The 23,811-nt window shown below is 37.3% G+C and overlaps 1 protein-coding gene across 2 annotated transcripts in view; it reads right to left on the bottom strand.

Annotated features, from left to right (window-relative positions):
• LOC134844648 (G protein-coupled receptor kinase 3-like) overlaps positions 1-23,486 on the bottom strand; it is a 63,357-nt gene extending 39,871 nt beyond the window's left edge. Inside the window, exons 1-3 of one of the 2 annotated variants that reach the window (XM_063861443.1) lie at positions 23,350-23,486; positions 22,294-23,090; positions 13,997-15,350 (exon numbers count right to left, since the gene is read on the bottom strand). In XM_063861443.1, the coding sequence (XP_063717513.1) occupies positions 13,997-14,684 (688 nt within the window). In that variant the 5' untranslated portion in view covers positions 14,685-15,350; positions 22,294-23,090; positions 23,350-23,486. Of the gene's footprint in view, positions 1-13,996; positions 15,351-22,293; positions 23,278-23,349 lie in introns of those variants that run through there. The other variant, XM_063861444.1, reaches the window with a different exon arrangement.
• Positions 23,487-23,811: the final 325 nt, after the last annotated feature.

The following is a 23,811-nucleotide window of genomic DNA, read 5'->3' as shown; positions in this document are numbered from 1 at the left end:
CGAGAACTGTCAAAAATTGACATTTTCTAAAGCCGAACCTCTTTTTTCAACAAAATTAGGGCAAAGCAACTTACTCAGGGGGAATCCCAGAACACGCTTTTGATTGAACCCTTAATTTCAGATTTGTCATGGTGTTTCGAACTAGGAGGGCAAAGGTCGTAGAACGCCCGGTGAAGTAAAAAGAGACTAGCTAATAAACCATGTTCGCAGGGAAGCAGCTGTTCTCTCTATTGGTTCCACTTGTTGGTACTACTATGATAGATTGGTCCTATGATAAAAGCAATTATGATCTTCAGGTCCCGCATGCATTTCGCATGTGATAATTTTGAAAACTAGTATGCTTATAAATTATACATTTCAAAAATCTAGCGAAAATCTATCAGAAACCTTTCAGATTTAAAAAAAAGGTCAATTAAAATAGGCCCTTCCGTCATGCGACGATACGTGCACAGGTTGGATAGGGCCCTACCAACGCTACATAAATACATCGGCAAAAATTAATGAATAAATCAAGTCGATTTTAATGCATCCAGTGAATTGTCAATTAAAATCTACGCTCCTCGATTATAGCACAGATAGAATTGTCTATGTTGGATGTATTTTTAAGTTTTTTTACACCCCCTAAGGCGGAGGATTGCACTCCTCAGAAGCGCAAAACTTATTTTTGTTCTTAAAAAGTTTTTTGTGTCCGAGTATGATTCGTTCCGTTTTTCGCTTATTTCTCTGCTAGTTTCTGGACGGTTTTTGTGAAGCCTGGTGCTGTTTAAGCAGAGCCTGGTTCAGATTAAAAATTTTAATCACTTTTATTTTTATATCAAGAAATATGCTCACTTCAACTTATTTTACGATTTAACAACAATAATCGGATTGGCTTATTTGTCATCAAAATTCGATTTTTTTTTGCATTTTTTGAATTTTCTACCTCAAAATGTTGAGGGGGGAGGTTTTACGAAACAAAGAAACTTAAAATTTGTTTGAAAATATACAGCGACATCTTTCTGAATGGCGAAATCATAATTGTTAGACATTTCAGAGCCCTATGTGTCCTATTCACAAGGGGCCTGGTTATTTTCAAGGAACCACTCTATCATAGTAGTACCCACTTGTTTGAAATCAGCAAAGTAGTTCGAGAAAAATTGATTTTTTTTAAAAAGCAAATTTTTTCATAAGCGCCATAAAAATAATAGAGGAAACCACATCCTTATAAAACATGTTTTTTTTAAATCAAATAGAAACTATTCACCAATAAACCAGATACAAAAAAATGTTAGGGACCACCAGGTATAGATATAAAATTCCAGATATACCGTGATAAGCCACTACGCTTCGCTTGTAGAAAACAGAATCTGGATTGCATACTCGCACTGATAAAACCGCTTGAGCAAATTTTCATATATTAATAGCTAAGGGTTTTTTCACAGGGCTATGTGATGAAAGATCAGTCATAACACGATAACTTTCGACCTAGTGATTAATTACATAGAAAAATTCGAAGACTATTGAAAATATTTCAGTATGAATTAAAAGTGGTGGCTTCTTTTTTTCTTTTTCTGAAACACACCCAGTTGAAAATAGCGAACAGAAATTTTGAAACAGTAGGCAACAGCCCAATGAGAATTTGCTTAAAATAAGATTCGAGATAATCACAGGTTGTCGAAAGTACTTACGGTATCGAAATCTCTGTGAAACCATCGAAAAATTATTTCATCTGTCGCGTGGCTAGCTTAGACCATTACAGTAAACAAATCCTTCCTAAAAATTAGATGAATGAAAACCAACAGAGAGTTAGTTAGCCAAAGCAAATTGAAACAAAAAACAGCAAAATGATTGTTACAGAAAAGTATTTACAGGAAGGAAAAACATAGCCAACAGACATGGGGGAAAAGTGTCAAGGTGTGCCATTCCCTCGGATTGGCACAGTCAAACCTGCCGATGCACGACGAAAAGAACATTAAAGGCGTTAGCACCGAATTTGTGATGAAAAGGAGTATGTTCTGATATTTTGAATTTTCAAAATTTCGACTTGAACAAAAACGTTTCTGAGAAATACGAAAAACGGCCATTTTGACCGGAAAAAAGACAAGACAACAACAACCGAATTGCAAGACAAAAACAGTCGAAAAATGAGTGAAAAACAGAAGAGCGAAGCCTTTTATCGTGACAACAAGACAAGATAAGGTGCTTATCGAAAGAAGATCATACAGACGGAAGTTCCAGTTGGACTTTCGGGACGGATCCGAATCTCCTGTGCCACGAAATCAGAGAGATAACGACGTTATCTCCAGGAGAGTACTGAATCAGAGGCTCGGGGCCCAGAGACTGTTAGAGACATTCACGGTATATTTTAACTGCTGTAATGCACTGAACGTGTTTAATTTTCTCCAATTATGTTTAGTATTTCACAGCATGAGCAGTTAGAGTCGAGGACAGAGTCAATCCATCCTAATGAATTTAGTATATAGCAGTCACTAAAACATATTGATCTATTGTTTTCTAGCCGTGTTTTTGATAACAATCACGTTGTCTGGAAATCCGAGACCCAGCTACGTGTTTATTTTTGCAGGTAAACGAGAGCTGATGGCCTAAAAAAGGTAATTAATACTAAGGCCTTACCAGACCAGAAAAATAACTGGCTGAGTCAAGACGGTTAAAAACGAGTAGGATTAAGGTATCTGACGTCAGCCAAATTTCATTAGGTCTTTTTTTTTACAATCCGTCACCGTGTAGTGTCTCGGCGAGAGATACATAGACTTTTAATGGCGCTCCTGGGCGGGCTTGTTAAAGGCAATAGACCTTCATGATCAGAAAACGTTTCAGCGCCGGATCCTCCTCTTTGGGCGTACGCCCGAATTAGAGGCCTTAGTGTCCTGCATTATGCTGGGCGGAAGGTGTGGACCCTCTACCTGGTACTACTTAGCTTTTTAACCTAGTTAAGACCAAAATTTCAGGGGTCGGAGGATCGTATAACCTTCGCCCGGAAATACATATCGACGGAAAATAAAGCAAGGTTACGAAACGACTGCCTAGCGTCTAAACACAGATTTACATGCTTTTAACTGTCTCTGCAAAAGCCAGTTCTCTGTGTGGTCCTTTTAAAATCGGGTCGACAAAATCATTACTGTTTTTTGGCTATCGGCCAGAAAGCGCAGATAATCTTAGTTACATGCAAATAGTGAGTTCATGGTTGGGTCTCAGTATCCCAAGACCGTGAGCTCACTCCTGAAAACAAGGCTACTAATTATTTTTTATATTACTATTTTTCTTTCAGTAGACAAAAATCATCATATCCATCGGAGATGGATCATCCTTTTACTCAACTCCTAGCTTCTCATTATCTGAAAACGAAATTAGATGTTATCAATTCAATTCAGGACATGACCGGAAGCTAAAAGTTGTTATAAAGGAGTTACAGTTTTCTTCCCGAGACCCTTCCGGATTCTCCGGAATTGATCGTAAACGATTGTAGAGCTACAATCGTTACATTTCAAACAGTCTCGATTGTAATTTCAATATTGTTTTCACGTTCGTCTCATCTTCGAGAGTCAATGTTGCTGTTTTCTACCAAAAATTGGTCTGTTTTCAGTGTTTGCTGAATTTGAAGGCCGTGACCTGTCTTTATTTCACAAAGAATTTTTAAAATTTATTTTGTCACTTCAAACTGACCTTTCCTGATTCGTCAAATTGTACGATTAGCACAGTTAATCTATGAAAACTGCCAATCTTCCCACTCGAATGTCACAAAAAAAATTCGATGCTGCCATGCATTTTGACGCCATTCTGGTAAAACTAAAATTATCCTACTATGCTTCCTCCCTTCGAAAATTTAGTTGTTATTGGTCCTGAATAATAATAAAATTAAGAAACTTGGTGGTTAGAAGGAACAATGAAATAATCTCCTTGTTCAGGAGATTACTCAAGACCTTCATATCACCACAAAGTGATCAGTCATCTTAGTTGATTAAAAACAGTCATGCAGGCTGAAATACTTATAATACACTTCACTCAAGCCTTTCTTTTGGTCTTCTTTGTTTAGAAGTTCTGAAAATTTTAAATTTTTTCTATCTTTCCTGTTTTTGGATCTTGTTCTCCGGATCTTTGTCATTGCTCCATCTCTTCCTCCTGCGACATTGACTCTGCACTTTCAGTTTCAGTGTCTTGCAACATGTCAGTGGCCATTCTGACGCTGTTGGAGGCAGTCCTCCAACACCTCTGCTCTTCTACCCTTTGTTTACCTCAAGGTAGAGGATCTACACTAGTTTCCCTATTCCTGCAGAAGCTGTTGTAGAGGCACAACGTCACGCTTCTCTCCAGGTCTTCCTTCAACCTTTCATTTCTTTTTCTCCCGTCACAATAACTTGTACTGGACATTCTTTTCACTGCGGTAGTCTCTGCATTCCGATGCGTTACGAAAGCTCGCTAGAAAACTCCCGATCCAATGTCCAGCTGATACGCCCTTTTCACCCTGCTGTGCTTCGACATGAGCTTTTTTGGCTTACTCGTACAGCTATGCAGTCATTTTGGCTCTAACCCATGGCATCAGTCGCCTTCTGGCCCATATCGTCTTCACTTCCATCGGAATGTTCAACACTTTGCGCGTTGTCTCAAAAACATCTAAGTCTTTTAGACAATCAAGTTCCTCCAGCTGTTCTTTCGTCGGTGTATCTTGTCGATTGTTCTCCTTTATATGAGCTTCCATTCATCGAATTGCAATAACTGCATAACTCCAACTATCACTAACGCTATCGGCTGTGATGAATCTGATAAACCCATTGAGAGCAGCTCTGCAGAGTCCCAGATCAATACCAGATTACTAAGCCAGGGATACCACATTGTTTGTCGTAAACAGTGGCATGGGAACTCGTCATGTGTCAACATGATGCCTCTCAAATTCCGTTTCCCGACCCTTCCAGTAGTGGTTCTACTTCCATCATCACTTGGTGGAATTCATCATTTTCGTCTACTGCATTATAATCCGTCGCTGTTGATCCTCACTGTTTGTGTCTTTCAAAATCATTATATCCGAGATTCTTCCTGGGTTCATCAGCTCCACCATCCGATATAACTAGACTATTGTGGCGCCTCCGAAGGCCATCATCGTAGTGATCCATGACGTCCTTGAGTTCTGCAAAACTCTCACCAGACTATCGCCCAATATCAAATGTGACGTCCCGAGCGTTGCTGAATGTTCATTGCCGGACTCAACTTCGATCGGTTAAAACACGCTCGCATGTCCGTATCTGGAACTCAAGTGAAACTGTTCTTAATTTGGTTTTTCTTCTGTATGTCAAATACGCGGGACATTTTCTTCATGGGCACTCCATTGTCTTCCTGCCAGAGGCTTTTGAGGTCTCTGTTGGTTTTGTCCCGGCAGCAGCTCCCGTTTTCTTCATTACTTCCGAAGAGAGCTCTACTCTGCCAGTATTGTCAAGCCTTCCATAGGGTGCAGTCACCCCGGAACTTCTCACACTCCTGTTGGCAACAAGTCGTCCAGCTGATTCTCTCAGCTTTTGCATGGTTTGCTCCACGGCTGGATCACCCAGGGTGTCACTTGGGTCGGGGATTGTTACTCTGCCTGTTGCTGTTGGGATTTGCAATTCAGTTGTTTGGCTCAGTTCGCGAGGCGTTAGAAGCTCCATCGGGGACTGTCCACTAGGAACATCCCTTTCGGGCATTGTTCTTTCTGCTGCTGTCGTTAATGCCAGTCGTTGCGATCGCTCCTTATACTCTTGCCTCAAGCGTTCTATCTCCTCTCCTCGCTTCTTGTTGCAATCCTTGAACAGACTCCTCCACATGTCTGGGTCTTCTTCAGTTCTGAGTAAAGTTTTTTTCACCCGCTCCAGTTCGTCTTTTGTTTCGTTCAGCTCTATCATTGTTTCATTCATCTGGACCTCTTCTTCTACTCTCGCCCGTTTAGTTGGCACAGCTCCTCTCAATTGTGAGCTAGACGAGGCTGCCTCGCTTCTCACCTCTTGATGCATTCTCCTTAATCTAGGCCTAGGCTTGGTCGGAAGAAGCGTTTCACCTGGTTGGTAGGTCCTGAAACGTCCCAATCCAGGCTCGTTTGCCAAGTCACTTCCTGAGAGTGCCCCGTTTCTCCACCTCATTACCCTCATGTTTGGGCGGTCTAGTACTCCTTGTTGTCCATAAGCGGCCATCAGTAAGACTTCCGTGGGGCGGTCTCCACGGTTGTCGTGCCCTAAGATGTTTATTAAGGCGGCCAGCAACATGATTACCTCTGGGTTCTCCAGAGCAAAGTCTCGATCCATCAGCCGGCGATAGATCGCATCTATCACCGGTCCTACAAAGGTTTGGTCAAGGTCCATTAATTCATCCAAGTTGAAATTATCCATTTCGTATGATTCGGTTTCGATTATCATGTTGCACAATTGAAATTGGATGAAAACTTAAACGATCAATCAGGATCTAGAAAAAAAATTATACGCAGAAGCGAAGTGGAGTCCGGCAACACTTGCGATAGATCACACCCATAGCATTACAAGCTAGCGGCTATCAAATTACAGGGGACACTATTAAGCCACAAAATTAATTCAAAGGTCGAAAAAAAACTAAATATAGAGAAAACAAATTTTTGAAAAAACAATCGAGAGACGAAAAACCAAGCGTCAAATAAGCACTGATAAAAAACTACCGAGCGGTTATTGGCAGACAATGCTTGGGTCTATGTACGTTGAGCCAGAAAAAAGTCGCAGCATTTTTGTGCTAATAAAAAATTCAATAATAGAAAGCGATTAAAGCTTAAGCTATTTAAGCAAAAAGTATATAGAAAATCTTGAAACTCAAAAACCAGCATCTTTAAAAACATTAAAAACGGCACTTTAAAACGGTGGAAACTTTCTGAGCCTTCAAGCAAAGTTCATGCTTTGAAAGAAAGCCGACAAAAATAACCAAAAAAACGTCAGTCCGACAATTCAAGCATATCATGAAAAATCAAATTACATAGATTTTTTTAAAAAAATCACCTGAAAATTGAGCCTCAGACCTCAAGCTTCTATTGGAGGCACTTTAACAATACACTAAATTGAAAACCTGTAAAGTTACAGAGGTTTCTTAATAAAGCAAGGTCACAAATTTATAAGAAAAGTTCTTTACGAAAAAAGTCGATTTACCGATCACAAATCGTTGAAGGCAGGCAAAAATTAAGCTTAAACATTAGTTAAAGCTTCAGTTGACTGATATTTTATTTGCCAAATTCATTAAAACGAAAACAAAGTTCTCTCCAACTTTTTCAGAAAAACTTCAATCCAAGTCAAACTAAACAGGCAAACAGGCGAAGTGGAGCTCCGCACCACTTGCGATAGAACAAATATAAAAACATTTTTTGTAAGTCTCGATAGAAGTTCACTCTAGGTAGGCAACCATGCCAGATATTTGAATGTTATAACACAGCCAACAGACAGTAAGAAAAGAGTCTTGAACGCAAGGACATAAGAAAAAATACTGCGAAAACCAAAAAACAAATATATGGCCCTAAAGCTGTTTCATTTTCAAAAAAAAATTTTGACTGACATTATGTTAATAAAATTAACCCAATTTGAGAAAACTGGATCAATAGGTAAGTTTTTATTCCGCCGGGAAATCTAAGAAAAATTCCACTTTCGAAACTAAAAATCAATCCATTTTTTCGCGCCAGTTCCACTTTTATAATTGGAGAGCACATTTTTTCCTAACTTTAAGCAGATGATTTTGAACTGAACTCAAAATGCATAGCTACCTAGGTGCATTCATAAATGCATTAACATATCTGAACGCTCATCTGTAGTTATTAATGCATTTTAAGACTTTTCACTGAAAAAAAAACAAAAAAAATTACCAGGAATTTTATAAAGTTATTCACTACTTTGATTACTCTTAATTAGCAACGGAACAAATTTACGAAGAACAAACAAAGCCGACAATCTTTGACATACAAAAATTGGGCCGAAAAAACATGTTCTTATTAAAAATATCTTATCATGTTCTTATTAAAAGTTTTAAATCCCACCAAAAACTACGAAAAAACTTTCACCGGCAACTAAAAAGAATTAGTTAAGAAAAATTAATCTGTGATGTGGCAACTAAGCCGACAATTTGAGAGCAGAGACCGGTTAATCTGAATTTTTTTTTTATATATATTTAAAATAATTCAATCCCCCGTGAAACTAGAATGAACACCTAACCAAAATGACCAACACCTCGTAACTACAATGAAATTTGCCTACAGCACAACCCAAAATCCGTGATCTGGCAACTAAGCCGGCGAAATATGAGCAGACACCAGCTGAGCCGAAAAAAATTGATTAAAACTTTTTAATGTTTCAAGAACCCATTCCGAAACTAGAGCGAACAACACTTGCACTTGCAACTACAATAAGAAATGCTCAAGCACAAGAAAAATTTGTGATGCGGCAACTAAGCCGACAAAACATGAGCAGACACCAGTTGAGCCGAAAAATATTGATTTAAAATTTCTTTTTTAATGTTTCCAGTCCCCCTGAAACTAGAATGAACAACACTTGCAACTACAATGAAAGTTGCTTGCAGCCCAGCAAAATCCTTGAAGGGCAACTGAGCCGACAAAACGTGAGCAGACAAAAAAAGTGCCATAATGCAATTTCACCAATTTTTTTAATTGCCTTATTAGACTGAAAAAAAATCAAGGTCCGGTCGAGACACACACCCCAGATCTTAGAGTGCAAAGGCGACGGCGTTAACGCCAGGCCAAGTGAAAGTTAAAATGGAAGTTTTTGAGGTTTAATGAAAAAGAAACAATGTGTGAAGAAAAAACTAAAGATAGAGTAATAGAGAAGATTTGTAAGAAAAGTTTAGTTGTTTACGGGAAATTTTTTACGGTTTTGCTGTTTACGGTGGGGGTTAGGAAATTAGACGATAAGCAAATTAGACGTGACCAACAAAAACGAATTTAGACGTTAAATTGTTTTTGCAAAACTAGCATTTTAGACGGAAAGCAAAGGGCTAACAAAACTTATTGCTTAAAACAAGTTTTCATAATTACAAAAATAATATAAGATCGCATTGCATATCAAAATATTTATCTCAATTGATTTATAAAATGTTATTTTCAAGATTATAAAACATTTTTGAAATGCATAAATTATATACAATTGCGGCATGTGATAAATGCGGAATGTGAAAATTGCGGCATGTGAGAAGTTGATTTGCATTTAAGAAAGCTGAAAAAAAGTTAATTGTAGTCGGTAAACAAACTTCAGACACGAAACAATACAGCTAGCGTGTAGCGCACCTCCGGTGCTTCGAATTTTTGACAACTCATGAAAAACCGCATACATTGGAAACCACATCTGCAGGCTTTTACTGTACTCAGACAGCGCCCAATTACATGGCTGGTGATTTGATAATTTATTTATTTTTTTAATTCCTATTTTCCGTCATCTCGAAAAAGTCAAATCTCGAAAAGTACAAAAATTTGAGTAGTCATATTTGGAGGCAAGATTTACAACTCCTGGGAATACCCTGGCAGCACCCAATCACAGGGTTGGGATATTTAAATTTTAAGAATTTTCTAAATCTAAGTTAATTGAAAATGTTGGAAAAATCGTACAAAAAATCCTCAAATCTTGAAAACTACAAGGATTTGAGCAGTCATGTTTCGAGGCAAGATTTGCAACCCTTATGAGTACCCAGACAGCACCCAACTACGACGGGGTTAGGAAATTCAAATGAAAAAATCAAAGTTTCGTTTTCTGAAAAACTTTGACAAAATCACAATAACGTCATATCTAAAAAAACCACAAAAATTTGAGCAGTCATAAATGTATTCAAGGTTCAAAACCCGTGAGAGTAGTCTGACAGCACCCAATTACAAGTTTGGGAATTTCAAATCTGAAGAAAAAAGTTTGTTTAGGTTTTCTAAAACTTTTTTTGAAAAAAATTACAAAAAAACGTCATATCTCAAAAACTACAAGAATTTGACCAGTCATAATTGGAGGCAAGGTTTGCAATCTCCTGAGAATACTCTTATAGCCCCCAACTATAGGGTTGAGAAATTCAAACAATGAGGAAAAAAAATTCGTTCAGTTTTCTGGATTTTTTTTTGAAAAATCATAAAAAACGTAATATCTCAAAAACTACAAGGATTTGAGCAGTCATTTTTAGAGGCAAGATTCGCAACTCCTGAGGGTACCCTGCCAGCACTGAATTACAGGGTAAAGAATTTCAAATTTTTAAGAAAAAAATTCATTAAGTTTTCTGAAATTTTTTTGAAAAATCACAAAAAACGTGATATCTCGGAAACTGCAAGGATTTGAGCAGTCATTTTTGGAAGCAAGATTCGCAACCCAAGAGAGTACCCTGACAGCACACAAATCCAGGGTAAAAAGTTTCAAATTTTGAAAACAAATATTAATTCAAAATTTCGAAAAACTTTTTTGAAAAAATCACAAAAAACGTGATATCTCGAAAACTACAAGGATTTGAGTCCTCTCATTTGAATTAGGATTCGCAACTCACGAGAGTACTCTGACAGCACCCAACTACAGGTTTGGGAATTTCAAGTTGAGTAAATTTTGTAATTTAAAGTTTTCTTAATTGGAGGCCAAATTGGCAACCACTTTGTGAACCCTGACAGCATCCCACTATTGGGCTGCTTTTTAAAAACTCGGTGGAATAACCACTGAATTCAAACTGGGAAATCGAGAAAAAATCTGTACCATTGCAATATATGAAAAAAAAGATATAGCTTTGCAAAAAAAATCCAAAAAAGATTTCTGATAAAGGTAAAGAGAGATTGGAGACAACCGTTTGACAGTAGTACTATTTTGAACTAAATCGTCGACACCAAATTCAAAGTTCAAAAATTAGGAGACGGGTAGACAGACATAATCAAATTAATTAAAAAAGCAGGTATTCAGACAGACAGACTTAATTTGGCCTTGAAAAAATTACTGAAAAATTAATGACCTTGCGAAAAAGTAATTGAAAAATTTTCTTAAGCATTGCAAAATTATTAAGCTTAAACATGGGAGATAGCTGTCACTAGCATTTAAATATAGTATAGATATAGATTACGTCTAATGTCCCATATTTGTAATTTTGCATCGACGTCTAAATTCGTTTTTGTTGGTCACGTCTAATTTGCTTTTCGTCTTATTTCCTAGGCCCCGTTTATGGTTTAGTGCTTACTGGAAGAAAAGTCTAGATACCGATTACAAGACACTTAGAACGGCTTAGCATTGTACTTATAGTAGCAGATTAGCTATTTTCGAGGCCCTCAAGTGACGTAATCACATACTATTCTTCAGATTCAAAAAGCATTCGTTCCACCGTTCAGTAAACTTGAAGTTTGATAAACTCGAAGTTTGATTGCAAGACAAAGTGTTACATTAACACAGACGAAGAAGGGCGAACATTTTTTTTGAAAAAGTGGAAATTCAGAGAAAATCCAGAAATTAGAAACACAACCAACAAAATTATTAAGCTTTTGTATTTACCGAGCGGCCAGTAAACCGACAATACGTGGATAGGCGCCCAATTATCAGAAAACAAAAAAAAAAATTCAGACTAAATTTTTTGTCAGAAAAATTATTTAACTATATAACTATGAACTTTAGTATCACAACAGACCTGAGTTTTTGTGAAATGATAATCAATTTTTGCCTTTCAAACGACAAATCTAATAAGACGTAAACCAAAACCATTTAGATCGAAAAAACCTTAAAGCGATATATATATATATATATATATATATATATATATATATATATTTACAAATTATATGAGTAAATTGACAAAACTTGCAACAAAAACGAAATTGCTTACAGCACAATAAAAATCCTTGATGTGGCAATTGCGTCGACAAAACATCAGCTAAAAATCCAAATCAATTTTCCCCGAAAAAAAACAATCAATTTTCGACACTGAAAAAAACAAGGGCCAGCAGGAACCTGAGAGTCCCAAGGTAACCTCGTTACTTTTAGACCAAATGAGAAGGAGCATGCAAGCTGTTTTGGTTAAAAAATAAAGCAAGTTCAATTTCTCGAAGATTTGTAAGAAAAGCTGTTTACGGAGATAAAATTCTAGCTCCCAATTAGAAGAGTTGCTACCGCAAGTGTAATAAAAAATCCCCTTTATATTAATTCACGGTTTTCGATAACTTCTATTTTTAAAACAAATGCAACAATTTAGAAGCTTTGCCTTCATATGCTAGATATTGTGGCATGAAATGTATTAGCTTGAAAGATAATCTGTTGATAATTTCCTAGGAATGGAGTTCTATATAAAAAAAGAGGTTACAAAAAAAGGGAGCCGGTTGCGGTGCAAGTAGCAAGAATGTTACCGCCACAATTATTTAAGGAAAAATGCAAAAACAAGGAAAACATTAGAAGATAAAATATAAAGTTTCAAACATTTTTTCTATCTTTGGCTTTTCATTTTTTTGTCTTGTGTTTGTTATGTTTTGTAATGAAATGAATTAGATTGAAAACTGCAACAATGAGATGTAATTATAGACGAAAAAAAATTTAAGTGTAGCAGCATTTAATTTGGAAGTGAGCTTATACATTGGCTGAATAGGATGTTGCAAACGGATACTGCTGGTTTCCATCTACACTTGCACTTGATTCAGTGGCCAAAGTGAAGGCAGTTTTCACTATTTGGCAAGAGCAATGAAATAGTATACGTCGATTCGCTTGCACAACAAAACATGTTAAAAGGCATGCACTGGACCAGTGAAAAATTCTCAGCTTCATGCCGTTAGATTTCACAAGAAAAAAGCCGAATAAAATTTATGATCGATATCTATTTGTAGCTATGCGCCATTCGCTTCAAATTATACCATCTGCAAACAAATTTTTTAACTGCTTCTGCAAGAACATTGCTCACGCAGCATTTAAAAGCGCAGGGATATCAATCATGTATCATCGGCACAAAAGTCAAGCTAGCACACTTGGGGGGAGGGGGTGCTGCTGGTGTTATGTAATTCTCTTTCATATCTTCTGTTGACATTTAACCAGACGAGGAAGTGACATTTTATAGCACGCTTTTACTTCCTGCAGATGTTTTGAATTGAATGCCGCAACCCTCTTTTGAAGAGTGCGTTAGAAGTACTGAGTTCAAGAGCAGCAGACAAGGTTGTACACAACAAAAAGTGTGCTGACATTACCACGCAAATCAGACCAGTTGTTTAAGCAACTAGTGTCCTTCTCTATCTTCAGTGAAAGTTACCAATTGTTATCTTTCCAGGCAATGTTAAAATTAAAAAGGGTTAAAACCCGCAGGGGACCACTGTACAATTATCAATATTCTCCACAAAAAAAAACTTTTTGGCTATCTTTGCTCCCACACTGAGAGTATAAGAAAGAGCAAAAAATATAAGAACATAGCCAACTGACAGTTGGAAAAGAGTAATGAACGCAAGGAAACTGAAACAAAAACTGACTTGTTTTTTTTTCAAAACCTTCAACTTTTGAATTTCGAAGAAAAAAAGATGGCCTTAAAGCTTTTTGAATTTGTAGAACAATTTATGATGGACACTTTTTGGTTAAAATTAACCCAATTTGAGAAAACTGGATCAATAGGTAGAACTTATTTCACTGGGAAATCTGATAATTAATTTCCATTTTCGAAATTAGAAGTCTATCACGTTTTTCGTGACCTTTACATCTTTACTGTTCGATAGTGGAGTTTGCCTTCCTTTTTAACAATGGAAATGCACCGAGCTTAAAAAGAAATCACAAGTTAAACCGCGAAAAATCAAAATTGAGCGTGAACAAATAATAAGACTTTTTCCTGAAAAAAAAAATCAGCAAGATCTATAAAAGAGTACTCACTACGTTCATTACTCTTAATAGTATAAGTGAGGTTCAAAAACACAATCTTATATTTATGTCAGTCTTGTAGTTGAACAGCTCAGGAGAAAGTGGTTGGTTTGGTGATATTAGCTAGCCGAGCACAATGGCTGCTGCTGTAATGAAATACAGATAAGATGAAGAAGAAGTAGAGTGAGAATTTTGATGCTTACCTTTGATTCGCTTCTTGTCTAGACACTTCATGGCGTACATTTTGCCCGTGTCCGCCTTCCTAGCCCCGTATACCTCTCCGAAGCCGCCCCTGCCGATGATTCTGTGCACTGAGAAGTCGCTCATAGACAGCTGTATGTTGAGCTCCACATTCTTCCATTGGAGAAAGCGTGTGAACTGTTCGCTCTTGAGAAAGGGCTCGTAGGCCTCCTTCTCTAAGGACTTCTTGATCTCCTCAATGTAGACGTTGAACAGTTCTGTGGAGGGTACCTGGTTCTTGTTCAGCTCCTCCTTGATGTGGTTGAGCGCTTCCTCCGAGTAGTTGTATGTCACACAGATCAGCTCAGTCATGATGTGCTTGTCGTACATCTTGCGCGTGATCTTCTCCCGCTCCTCGTCACAGTGTGTGCTCTGGTAGTTCAGGATGTCCTCGTAGAACTCAATTCTCTGAGTGGACAGTTCCAGGTGTTTGCTGCAGTATTCCTTCATAAGAAGAAAGCCAATCTTCTGATGAAATATTTTCTCGAATGTGATTTCGTTGCGCTGTTGCAGGTACCTGTGCATCACACATCTAATTTGGGGGTCCGGCAACACTATTTTCTTACTCGCTCGGGCAGCCGGGGTACTCTTGGACTTCTCCATCGCCATCAGGTAGCTCACATCTGCCAAAACTGCCTCCAAATCCGCCATTTGGAAGTACGTCCAACAGAACTGATTTAATATAGCCTTTTAAAAAGTGTAACAAACAACTAATCAAATATACTTGATCGCAAACAACGTTACAAATAAGATTACAAATAAAACCATAAGGGTTCTTTCAAAGAAAAGTAGTAAGAGTCTTCGTAGCGAGAGAGAAAGAATAAGTGTAAAAAAACTCGCGACACAAATCGGCAGTTAAAAGAGGGTGAGACAAAACAAATGCTAAAAGATTAACCAATTAATCATAATTTGGGGGAAAATGATAAGAGAGATAGGGCATCTGTAATAATGAATGAGTTGCTGGAGCGGAGGAGGGGAACGGGTCAGCACAACAGGTGAGAGAAAGGAAGGATAGAATGAGAGTTGATGAAGGTAAGACAAGCTATGGTAATGGAACTCTTTAGTTTCACCGCCTAGACCACCACCAGCAGCAGCAATAAAATAAAAAAACAACTACAGCAACAGCAGCAGCAGTTGGGGCTGCATGGCAAAATCAGGACATTCTAGATGCTAACAGGGCTCTTCTTTTCCTTCCTTTCTTGCCCTTCTAATAAATTGCTAATCTAAATATAACTGCTGCAGTGCAGTTAAATTGGCAGTGGATTTAAATTTTGAAGCATGGAATCTGCCGCCAAGGTTGACATCACATATCGAAACCTGAAACAAAATGAAGTTTGTTGAATAAAGAGAGAGCAATTGTAAAAACAGATGGCGTCCAAATGTGAAAGAGACAAAGAGTCAAACTGAAGCACCAATTTTCTCCTGGGCACTTATAAAATAATAGGAACAGGAGCGACAGCAGAGAGAAGAGAAAGAGAGATTAAGTGTTCGCCCGCCTCCCCTCTCTCTCTCGCTCTACGCCTCCCCTCCCCTCGCCGCAACTGCGATTCGGAGCCACTTTCCTCTTACTGTGGATTGGTGCAGACTCATTCGAAACTTATTTGACCAGTTTATTTATTCTTGTCGGCGCCTTTTTTCAGCTTATAATCACTGAGGTAGAAGCAACTTCAAATAACGAAACTATTGTTTCGCAAAAATTCATCTTCGTCTCACTTGAACAAAACAACAGCAAAACATCCCAAAATCTGCTAAAACAGTCTAATACTATCAGAACGAGTTCCACACTTTTAGCGGGTAGAGTTTGATGCTACTAATGGTTTCCTTTGGAAGTATGCATGATTAAAAGAGATTTCGCTGCAATTTCAAAGTGGTTTGAAAACGATTCTAATTTGCAATCCAAATTACTCATTAGGCCATAAAAACATGCATGAAGAATCTTCACAAAAAATGAGTCAATTTCTGGATGAAACAAGTTCGTCTTTGAACACATTTTGGTTACGGCAAAAACTCATTACATAAACCATCTTTTTTGCCATAAATGCACTTCGATTTTTTTCTGTGGGGGTTTAACAAACTCGTTTGTCATTATAAGCTTTAGTTCACATTTGAGTGCGAAAAAGCTACTTGAATTACATTTTAAACACTCTTCCCAGGATTATTGTTCCGACTAATTCCAAAAAAACTATAGCTTTGGGAGTGTTTTTACAATAAATTTTGAGTTAAGAGTGGTATCATATTAAAGCTCTTTCAGCTCTGATTCTAAAAAACTAAAATTGTCTCGAAAACTGATCAAGCATCTCAGACAAGTTAAAAAACCATACAATATAAAAGTAGAAAAAACATTTTTGTACAACAAAACATAACCAACAGACAGTTGGAAAACAGTCAATAACCACTGACCTGTTTTTTTTTGAAAAAAAAAACACATTTTTCAATTTTCCGCGAAAAAAATAGAATGCTTCAAAGCTCTTTGAATTTCTAGAAAATTTATGGCTGACACTTTTGCGTTAAAATTAACCCAAATTGAGAAAGCTGTATCAATAGGTACAATTTTTTTTTCGCCGGAAAATCTGATTATTAAATTCCATTTTCGAAATTAGAAGTCAATCGCGTTTGTCATAACCTTTACACTTTTGCTGTTCGATAGTGGAAATTGCCTTTATTTTAAGAAACGAAATCAACCAATTTAAAAAGAACAATAAATTAAAGAAAAGCAAAATTAAATATGAGACTGAACAAACTTCAAGACCTTTCAAGAAAAAAAATCCTGGCGATCTTTAAAAAAGTCTGAGCTACGTTCATCGACACCAGGGGCGGACACCCCCCCCCCCCTCAGGGATTCGACACCCTGCCGACCCAAAGGGTCCTCCCTTTGGTACTTTTAAGAAATCCACTTTTGGCTAACCGACCCTAAAATTTTTCTAAAGGCGCCTTGGGCGCCAATATTTACTAATTTTGAGGGGCGAGCGCGCGCCGAAAAAACGCAATTTTTTGGTCAAAATTTTCTAAAAAGTGCCTAAAAGCGGCGCAGAAAATTTGGCGAAAACAGCGTTTTTTTAGTGCTTTGGGAGAGCTCAAAAAATCAATTTGGTCGACCTAAAAAAAACAAAAAGGTCGTCAAAATTTTGAAAATCCGCCCCCCCCCTCGAGAAAATCCTAGATCCGCCCCTGATCGACACTTTAAAAATTTCATTTGGATGCTTGCTTTTTTATAAAAACAATTCAATTTCCAGTCGTAGTTCATTGTCTAAATTATGTCGTCCCTATGACATAACACAGATGATTATTTCTTTTTGTTCGGACCAATTCACAAAGTGCAGAAACTATTCTAATTTTTTTTCACCAAACTTATGGTACCTTAAGCAAAGCTCACAGGTCCTCAAGTGAGGTATCATATTAAAGCCAAATTGGTCGAGATCCGAATTCCAGGAAAAAAATTGCCTCAGCGTCCAGGAACTCAATGAAAAGAAACTTGTGAGATGGATCTCCATACTGCAACTTTAACGCTATTCTACTAAAACTATTTACGTTGTTTTAGCAACTATCCCTTCGCATTCCTGCAGTTTTTCGTCTACTTCAGAAGCACTTTACAAAAAAAATACCCAGAAACCAAAATTTGACATTTACAATTTTTCATTTCTTTTCGAAATTCTGTCTTAATCAAGGTCGGAACAATCCGAGCTGTTTGCACAGCAAGTAGCAATCCTTGTTCGATTTGGATAATCTGAATTGTCCTATAAATAAATCACCGTGTTCATGTTGTTTTGCTGCAGCTACACCGATTTCTTCGGAGCTATGCTAAGGAGAGGTGACGAAATCAGCACAAAGTCGCCATCATTGGAATAAGTTGTTTCACCTTCTATGTCGATTGTGCCGTTAAAGACCCTGAAAAACTACAGTGGCAGATGTGAAGGAAACGAAATCACAATGTCCAGGCAAACAAAATGTTCCCAAATCTGTCTCTAGCATAATTAATCTTTCTAATTCAATCGGAAGCTCCGAAGAAATCGGAGAGATTAATTACGCTAGGGACGGATTTGGGAAAAATTCGTTTGTCTGGACATGGTGATTTCGTTTCTTCACATCTGCCACTGCAGTTTCCCAGGGTTTTTAACGGTACAATCGACATAGAAAGTGAAACAATTTATTCCAATGATGGCGACTTTGTGCTGTCGTCACCTCTCCTTAGCATAGCACAATTAAAAAGAAAGTTGGGTTATGGTTTTGTTCAATCTGTTTTAGCGGACAGTTTTTTCGGCGTGCGAATAACCGAGTGAAAATCTATCACCCTTTTGAGCGGGCAGTTTTTTGTTATTAGAGATAATGAAGGAAAACTGCCATAATGTGAGGTTTAGCAGCTTCTTCGGGATTCTACCAGAGATAACCTTGAAAGCAGTTACATAGATGAACGCTGGTATGTTCAGACGAGGGCAGACACCGGGTACATTATTGTTCAACCTATGATGGTATAGCTTTTAATGTGAGTTGAGCACCCGAATTGGAGCTGAGAGAACATCTGATTTTTTCCGGTCTTGTTTGCAATCACTCGCTGATATAACTTGCAAGTATCTTTAACTTTTGGCTGGGAAAATTCTGTACTTTTAATGGTATGAAAATTTTTGATTCCATGAGCATAATCGTGCTTCAAAATGCTCTCCTGCTTTTCGATAAACAAATGCTTATCGTCGGGTTTGAACAAATGTTCGAGCGAGGGTCTGAATGTTTTGGTTGATTTCGTCGAATAAAATACGGTGCTCTGATCTGTGCTAAAGGTTACAGCTGACAATGTTAGAAGATGATTTGACATTTCATTATGTTTTTAAGCGGAGATATTTTTGTTTTGTAATGTAGATATGTGATGATTTTCATTCTTAAGCATCCAGCAGTTGTTTTTAAAGTGTTCTTTTACATTGCTTGCAGACATTGCCAGTAAGCGTCACTAAATTTGATGGTTCATAGCTGCATAGTTCAGGGCACTCCTACAAAACGGTTTTTAAGTAACACTAAGAGCTGTCAGTAACTTTTTTGAGCATATGACTTTTTTTTGAAAATTGTCACACTTCTTAATGCAAAGCTAATTGAAGCTGACTTGGCGTCAATTTTGCTTCGAGAATTTTGAGGTTGCGAGAGGCAGACAGTGTGGTGCCATCAACCATTACATTTCGGAATGTTTAATCTAGAATCAAACATTTGATTCTAAATTAAACTCATTGGTTCATGTTGAAAACATAGATGTAGTGGACTAGTCTTATGATACTGATATAGGTTGATGAATGTAATTTTTTTTCTCTTTCCTTTCATTCAAAATATTTGAAAACACAAAAATGAACATAATAGAGCCAATTTTTTTGTACCGAGCACAACAACAAATTTCCATTATATTTACAGTTCCATCAAACCGATAAAAAATAATTAGAAATTTTTTCACAACTTTTGTCGCGTTTTTTTAGTAAAGAGCGATTGGAATGAAATCAAACTTCAAAAATTCAATCGAAACTCATAGACTAGCAAGCGAATAAAAAGATAAATTCCGTAGCTATAATTCTTCAAACACCATTAAGATCGTAATAAATTGGAGTCAAAAGATTCAGACGCTTTTTCAACACGAAACCAATAAATTTCTTTCAAAGTTTTCAATGCAGCTCAATCTTTGACTTCATAATGATATATCAATCGACCTCCTCCGAAGTATGCTAGCGGTAACTGATTTTGAATGCAAAAAAAAATATATATAAACTTATAAACAAATGCTTTTATAAAATTAAGATTAAAATGAAAACAAACAATTATCTGGGAAACTTACGATCAAATGAAGACTATCGACAGAACCTTGTTTTAAACAAAAATCAGGTTTAAATGACATCAAATTTCGAACAAAGACGAGATAGCGTTTCGAATACAATTTTTAAAATTGAACACAAGACTAAGATATTGAGATAATTACAGAAAATTACGCTTGTCAATGAAATTGTAGCGCTTTCAAGCGATCTTAGAGGCAGAATGTACCATTCATTAACGCCAACAACTGGGCCACTGCTGCTTACTTATACTCATATTGCCAAATGAAACTCAAACCAAGCCAGCAATTCAATTCTTTAGTTGCTACACCAAAGCTGAAAATCTCAAATAGCTCGTGAAATAGCTAAATTTATTTTTATTTTCGAACAGGTGTCAGATTTTTCATCGGTTTAAAGATATCTGCTCTAAACACAAAACGAAAAAGTTTTTTTTTATAGGTATTGATAATTTACTTGTGTCCAATATTTTAGCCAAAGAGAGGTAATTAGAAGGTTGCTTTATAGTCCTACTTCCACCAAAATTTTGATTAGACTCGTGCTTACTTGACATTAATTTCATAGTCAAAACCAGAGAATACGAAATGAGAGAACAATTTTTCATCAACATTCGGTTGTTTTCAGTGCATGGTGTGCTAAGAGGAAGTAGACGAAAGCTTGTAACAAGTGAAAATAGTAATGATAAAAGTAGTAGTAATCGACTTCAATTGTCTTCGAAAAACTTCTAACTGTCAAATTTTTTTCTACTCTTTTGCAGTTTTTTTTTCAAAAAATTGTAAACAATTTTTTATAGCCAAGGAAGCGCTTAACACCACTTAAGCCGCGCTGAAGAGCTTCAAAAACTTATTTGCCTGAATTCGAACTTATTCGCCTGAATTGGAACTTATTTGCCTGAACTGAAACTAAGAAACTAAGCTTCAAAAACTTAATTGCCTGAATTGGAACTAAGCTAAACACCGCTTAAACCGCGCTGAAGAGCTTCAAAAATTTATTTGCCTGAATTCGAACTTATTCGCCTGAACTGGAACTTATTTGCCTGAATTGAAACTAAGAAACTAAGCTTCAAAAACTTATTTGCCTGAATTCAAAATAAGCTAAACACTGCTTAAACGCGCTGAAAAGCTTCAAACACTTATTTGCCTGAATTGGAACTTATTCGCCTGAATTGGAACTTATTTGCCTGAATTGAAAATAAGAAACTAAGCTTCAAAAACTTATTTGCCTGAATTGAAACTAAGCTAAACACTGCTTAAACAGCGCTGAAGAGCTTAGAAAACTTATTTGCCTGAATTGGAACTTATTTGCCTGTATTGAAAGTAAAAAACTAAGCTTCAAAAACTTATTTGCCTGAATTGAAACTATAACACCGCTTAAACAGCGCTGAAGAGCTTCAAAAACCCATTTACCTGAATTGAAACTAATGTCCCAGTTATTGAGGAAGTAACGGCATAGTTTTTTTCATCCTAATTTTAGGCACCTCATTGGAAGCTCGAATAGAAGTTAAGTATGGTATCGTATAAAACCTCTTTTGGTCCGTATTTGGATTCCACATGTAACATCAAAAAATATATCAAAAACAACTACACATTGTACATAATCAAATAACAAAAACAGAACAAGGATAGCCGGTTACTGTTAAAGTAGCACAGAATGTTCTGACCATTGTCTAAAAAATTACATCAAAAAAGTTTTTTCAAATTTTTGTCGTTTTGTTTTGGCGCAGTGTGATAAAAGGAGCTGAACAAAAAAACTGGGGATTAGTTATATTCGACATTCATAGTAAAACAGGCAAATTGAAAAACAATTTTTGCAGAAAAATCACTAGAAAAACGAAACAAAAAATCAAAAAAAAGTTATTGAATTTTTGAAGATTTTGATTCCAAAAAGGCGCTAAAACACTAAAACCAACTATCGTTACTCAAACGAAACTAAGTTTTTAAATTTTAAATTAAGCTATTGTAAGCTTTTAAGCCATTAAAATAAGACTGCTCACTCGATTCGCTCGACGACAAAAACCAGTTTTTAAACCAGTTTTTTTCCCGACACTGGGAAAAATTTTTTGAAATGGTTTAATGTTCGAATCACAACTGTAACAGTTTCAATGTGATATATCACTCAACTCTCTCCATGATTTATGGTGGTAACTGATTTTGCGTGGAAAAAAAACAAAAAAAATACTAAAAGGCCCGAATACAAAGTTCCTCCCCATTTTTCAAATAGTCGGAACAATAACAAGAAATAGCTACATAAAATGCATTTTTAGTCATTTTCACCGTATAAAAAATGTTTCGAGTTTTTTTTCTCGCACCAACCCTGAATTAACGGGAAGAGCAGTACAGCTCCTATCCGGGCAAATCAAAAGATCCGAGCTTGCAGAGTGAAATAGTAACCGGAGACTCTATAAGTTGCGGGGGCGGAAGTTATTAAATGTTCACGCTAATTTATTGAAAGCAATCATCTCTTACCCTTTGAGCCCAGAACAGAATTCATGTGCGGCACATCAAAAGGAATGGAATAATAAGACCATAAACACACGCACTTGGGCTCACGTTCTAAACCGGGCAATAGACGGCCAGCCGCCCTGGCAACCTAAGTAGGGTGGGAGGAGGAATGCAATTCAGGGTCAGGGCTAATGGAGCGCGGAACACATCTTTCACATGTAATTCACTAGACCAGGTGTTCTAGGGCAGAGAAAAGAGCACAATAAAAAAGTCACTGACCAACAGTAGTTTTGATGTGATGATATAATAAGACTGAGTAAAGCGAAGTAATTGCTTCCCATCAATAATTACATTGATTCAATTCAGACCAACTTTAATAGCACAGAAGGGGAAATGGGAAGAGAAAAAGAGAAAGATTTTGGAAGAGCAGCAGGCTAGTAGCATTGTAAGGACGAGAAAGGACGTAAACGCAAACAGTCTGTTTCAGTAGCCACAATCACAATCACAGACAGCGGAGGCAACTATCACAATTCGTGCTAATTTACCCAAATTCATTTCTACAACCGAATTTTAATCGGTTTCAGTTAGGCGAGCAGCGCAACAGCACAGCACAGCGCATTGGAGGGGGGATGGTGATAGGATGTTTGCAAAGCAATTTAGACAATTGATTGCATTTTGATGGCACGTTTCGTTTCCATTACGCTTCTTTCCAAGCAGTTATGCTATGCTTGCTACTGTGAATTTTCACATAGCATTATTAATAAAACATTGGCAGTGAAATGCAATTTATTTTTTGTGCAATTGGTGTATCCTTCTCTCTTCTGCGTGTGTGTGTGTATGTGTGCATTAGTGCTTTGCTCGCTTCTTCTCTTGTGCTACTGATGGATAGGGAAGTACTATTTTTGATGCGTTTAAAATTAACAGTACCGAGCGAGAGAGAGAAGAGAAGAAAGAAGCTCTGCTTTCCTTTACAAAGAGAGAGAGAGAGAGAGAGAGAGAGAGAGAGAAAGAGAGGGGAGACAAGGAGGGAGCGAACGAGCACCAGAGAAGAGAACAAGAACACTATGTACGGCTTTGTACACTGCATGGCAGAGGGTAGCGCGAATAGAAGAGAGAGCAGAGATGTATTGTATGGTTAAGCTATGGGGGAATTGGGGGAAGCAACTCCACCGTTGGGGCACACAGCACAAGGTTTGGGTATGGTGTGTATCGATAGAAATGGTAGTACGCGTAGTAATAGTAGCAGTGTTAGTAGTAGTAGTAGTATGGATGGAAAAGAAACGACGACGGCGGCAGTGCTGTGGGCGGCTGCTACTAGTTGGACTTAGCCAATGCAGCAGCCTGGGCTGAAATGGGTAAAAGATGGCCGACTAAAATATGAAACAAGTTTTTAAGAGAGTGAGAGAGAGAGAGAGATAGCGAAGAAAATGAAAGTTGACTTGAGGGCTAACTGATGAACTGCACTAGTGGCAATGCAACTGCACTAGTGGCAATGTAGTCCCTATGCTCTCACTCGAGTTAGAGTGAGAAGGCCAAATGAGG

Source organism: Symsagittifera roscoffensis, chromosome 4 (genome assembly GCF_963678635.1).
Source record: "Symsagittifera roscoffensis chromosome 4, txSymRosc1.1, whole genome shotgun sequence".
Classification (NCBI taxonomy): Eukaryota; Metazoa; Xenacoelomorpha; order Acoela; family Convolutidae; genus Symsagittifera; species Symsagittifera roscoffensis.
This window is presented reverse-complemented; position numbering and strand designations above follow the sequence as displayed.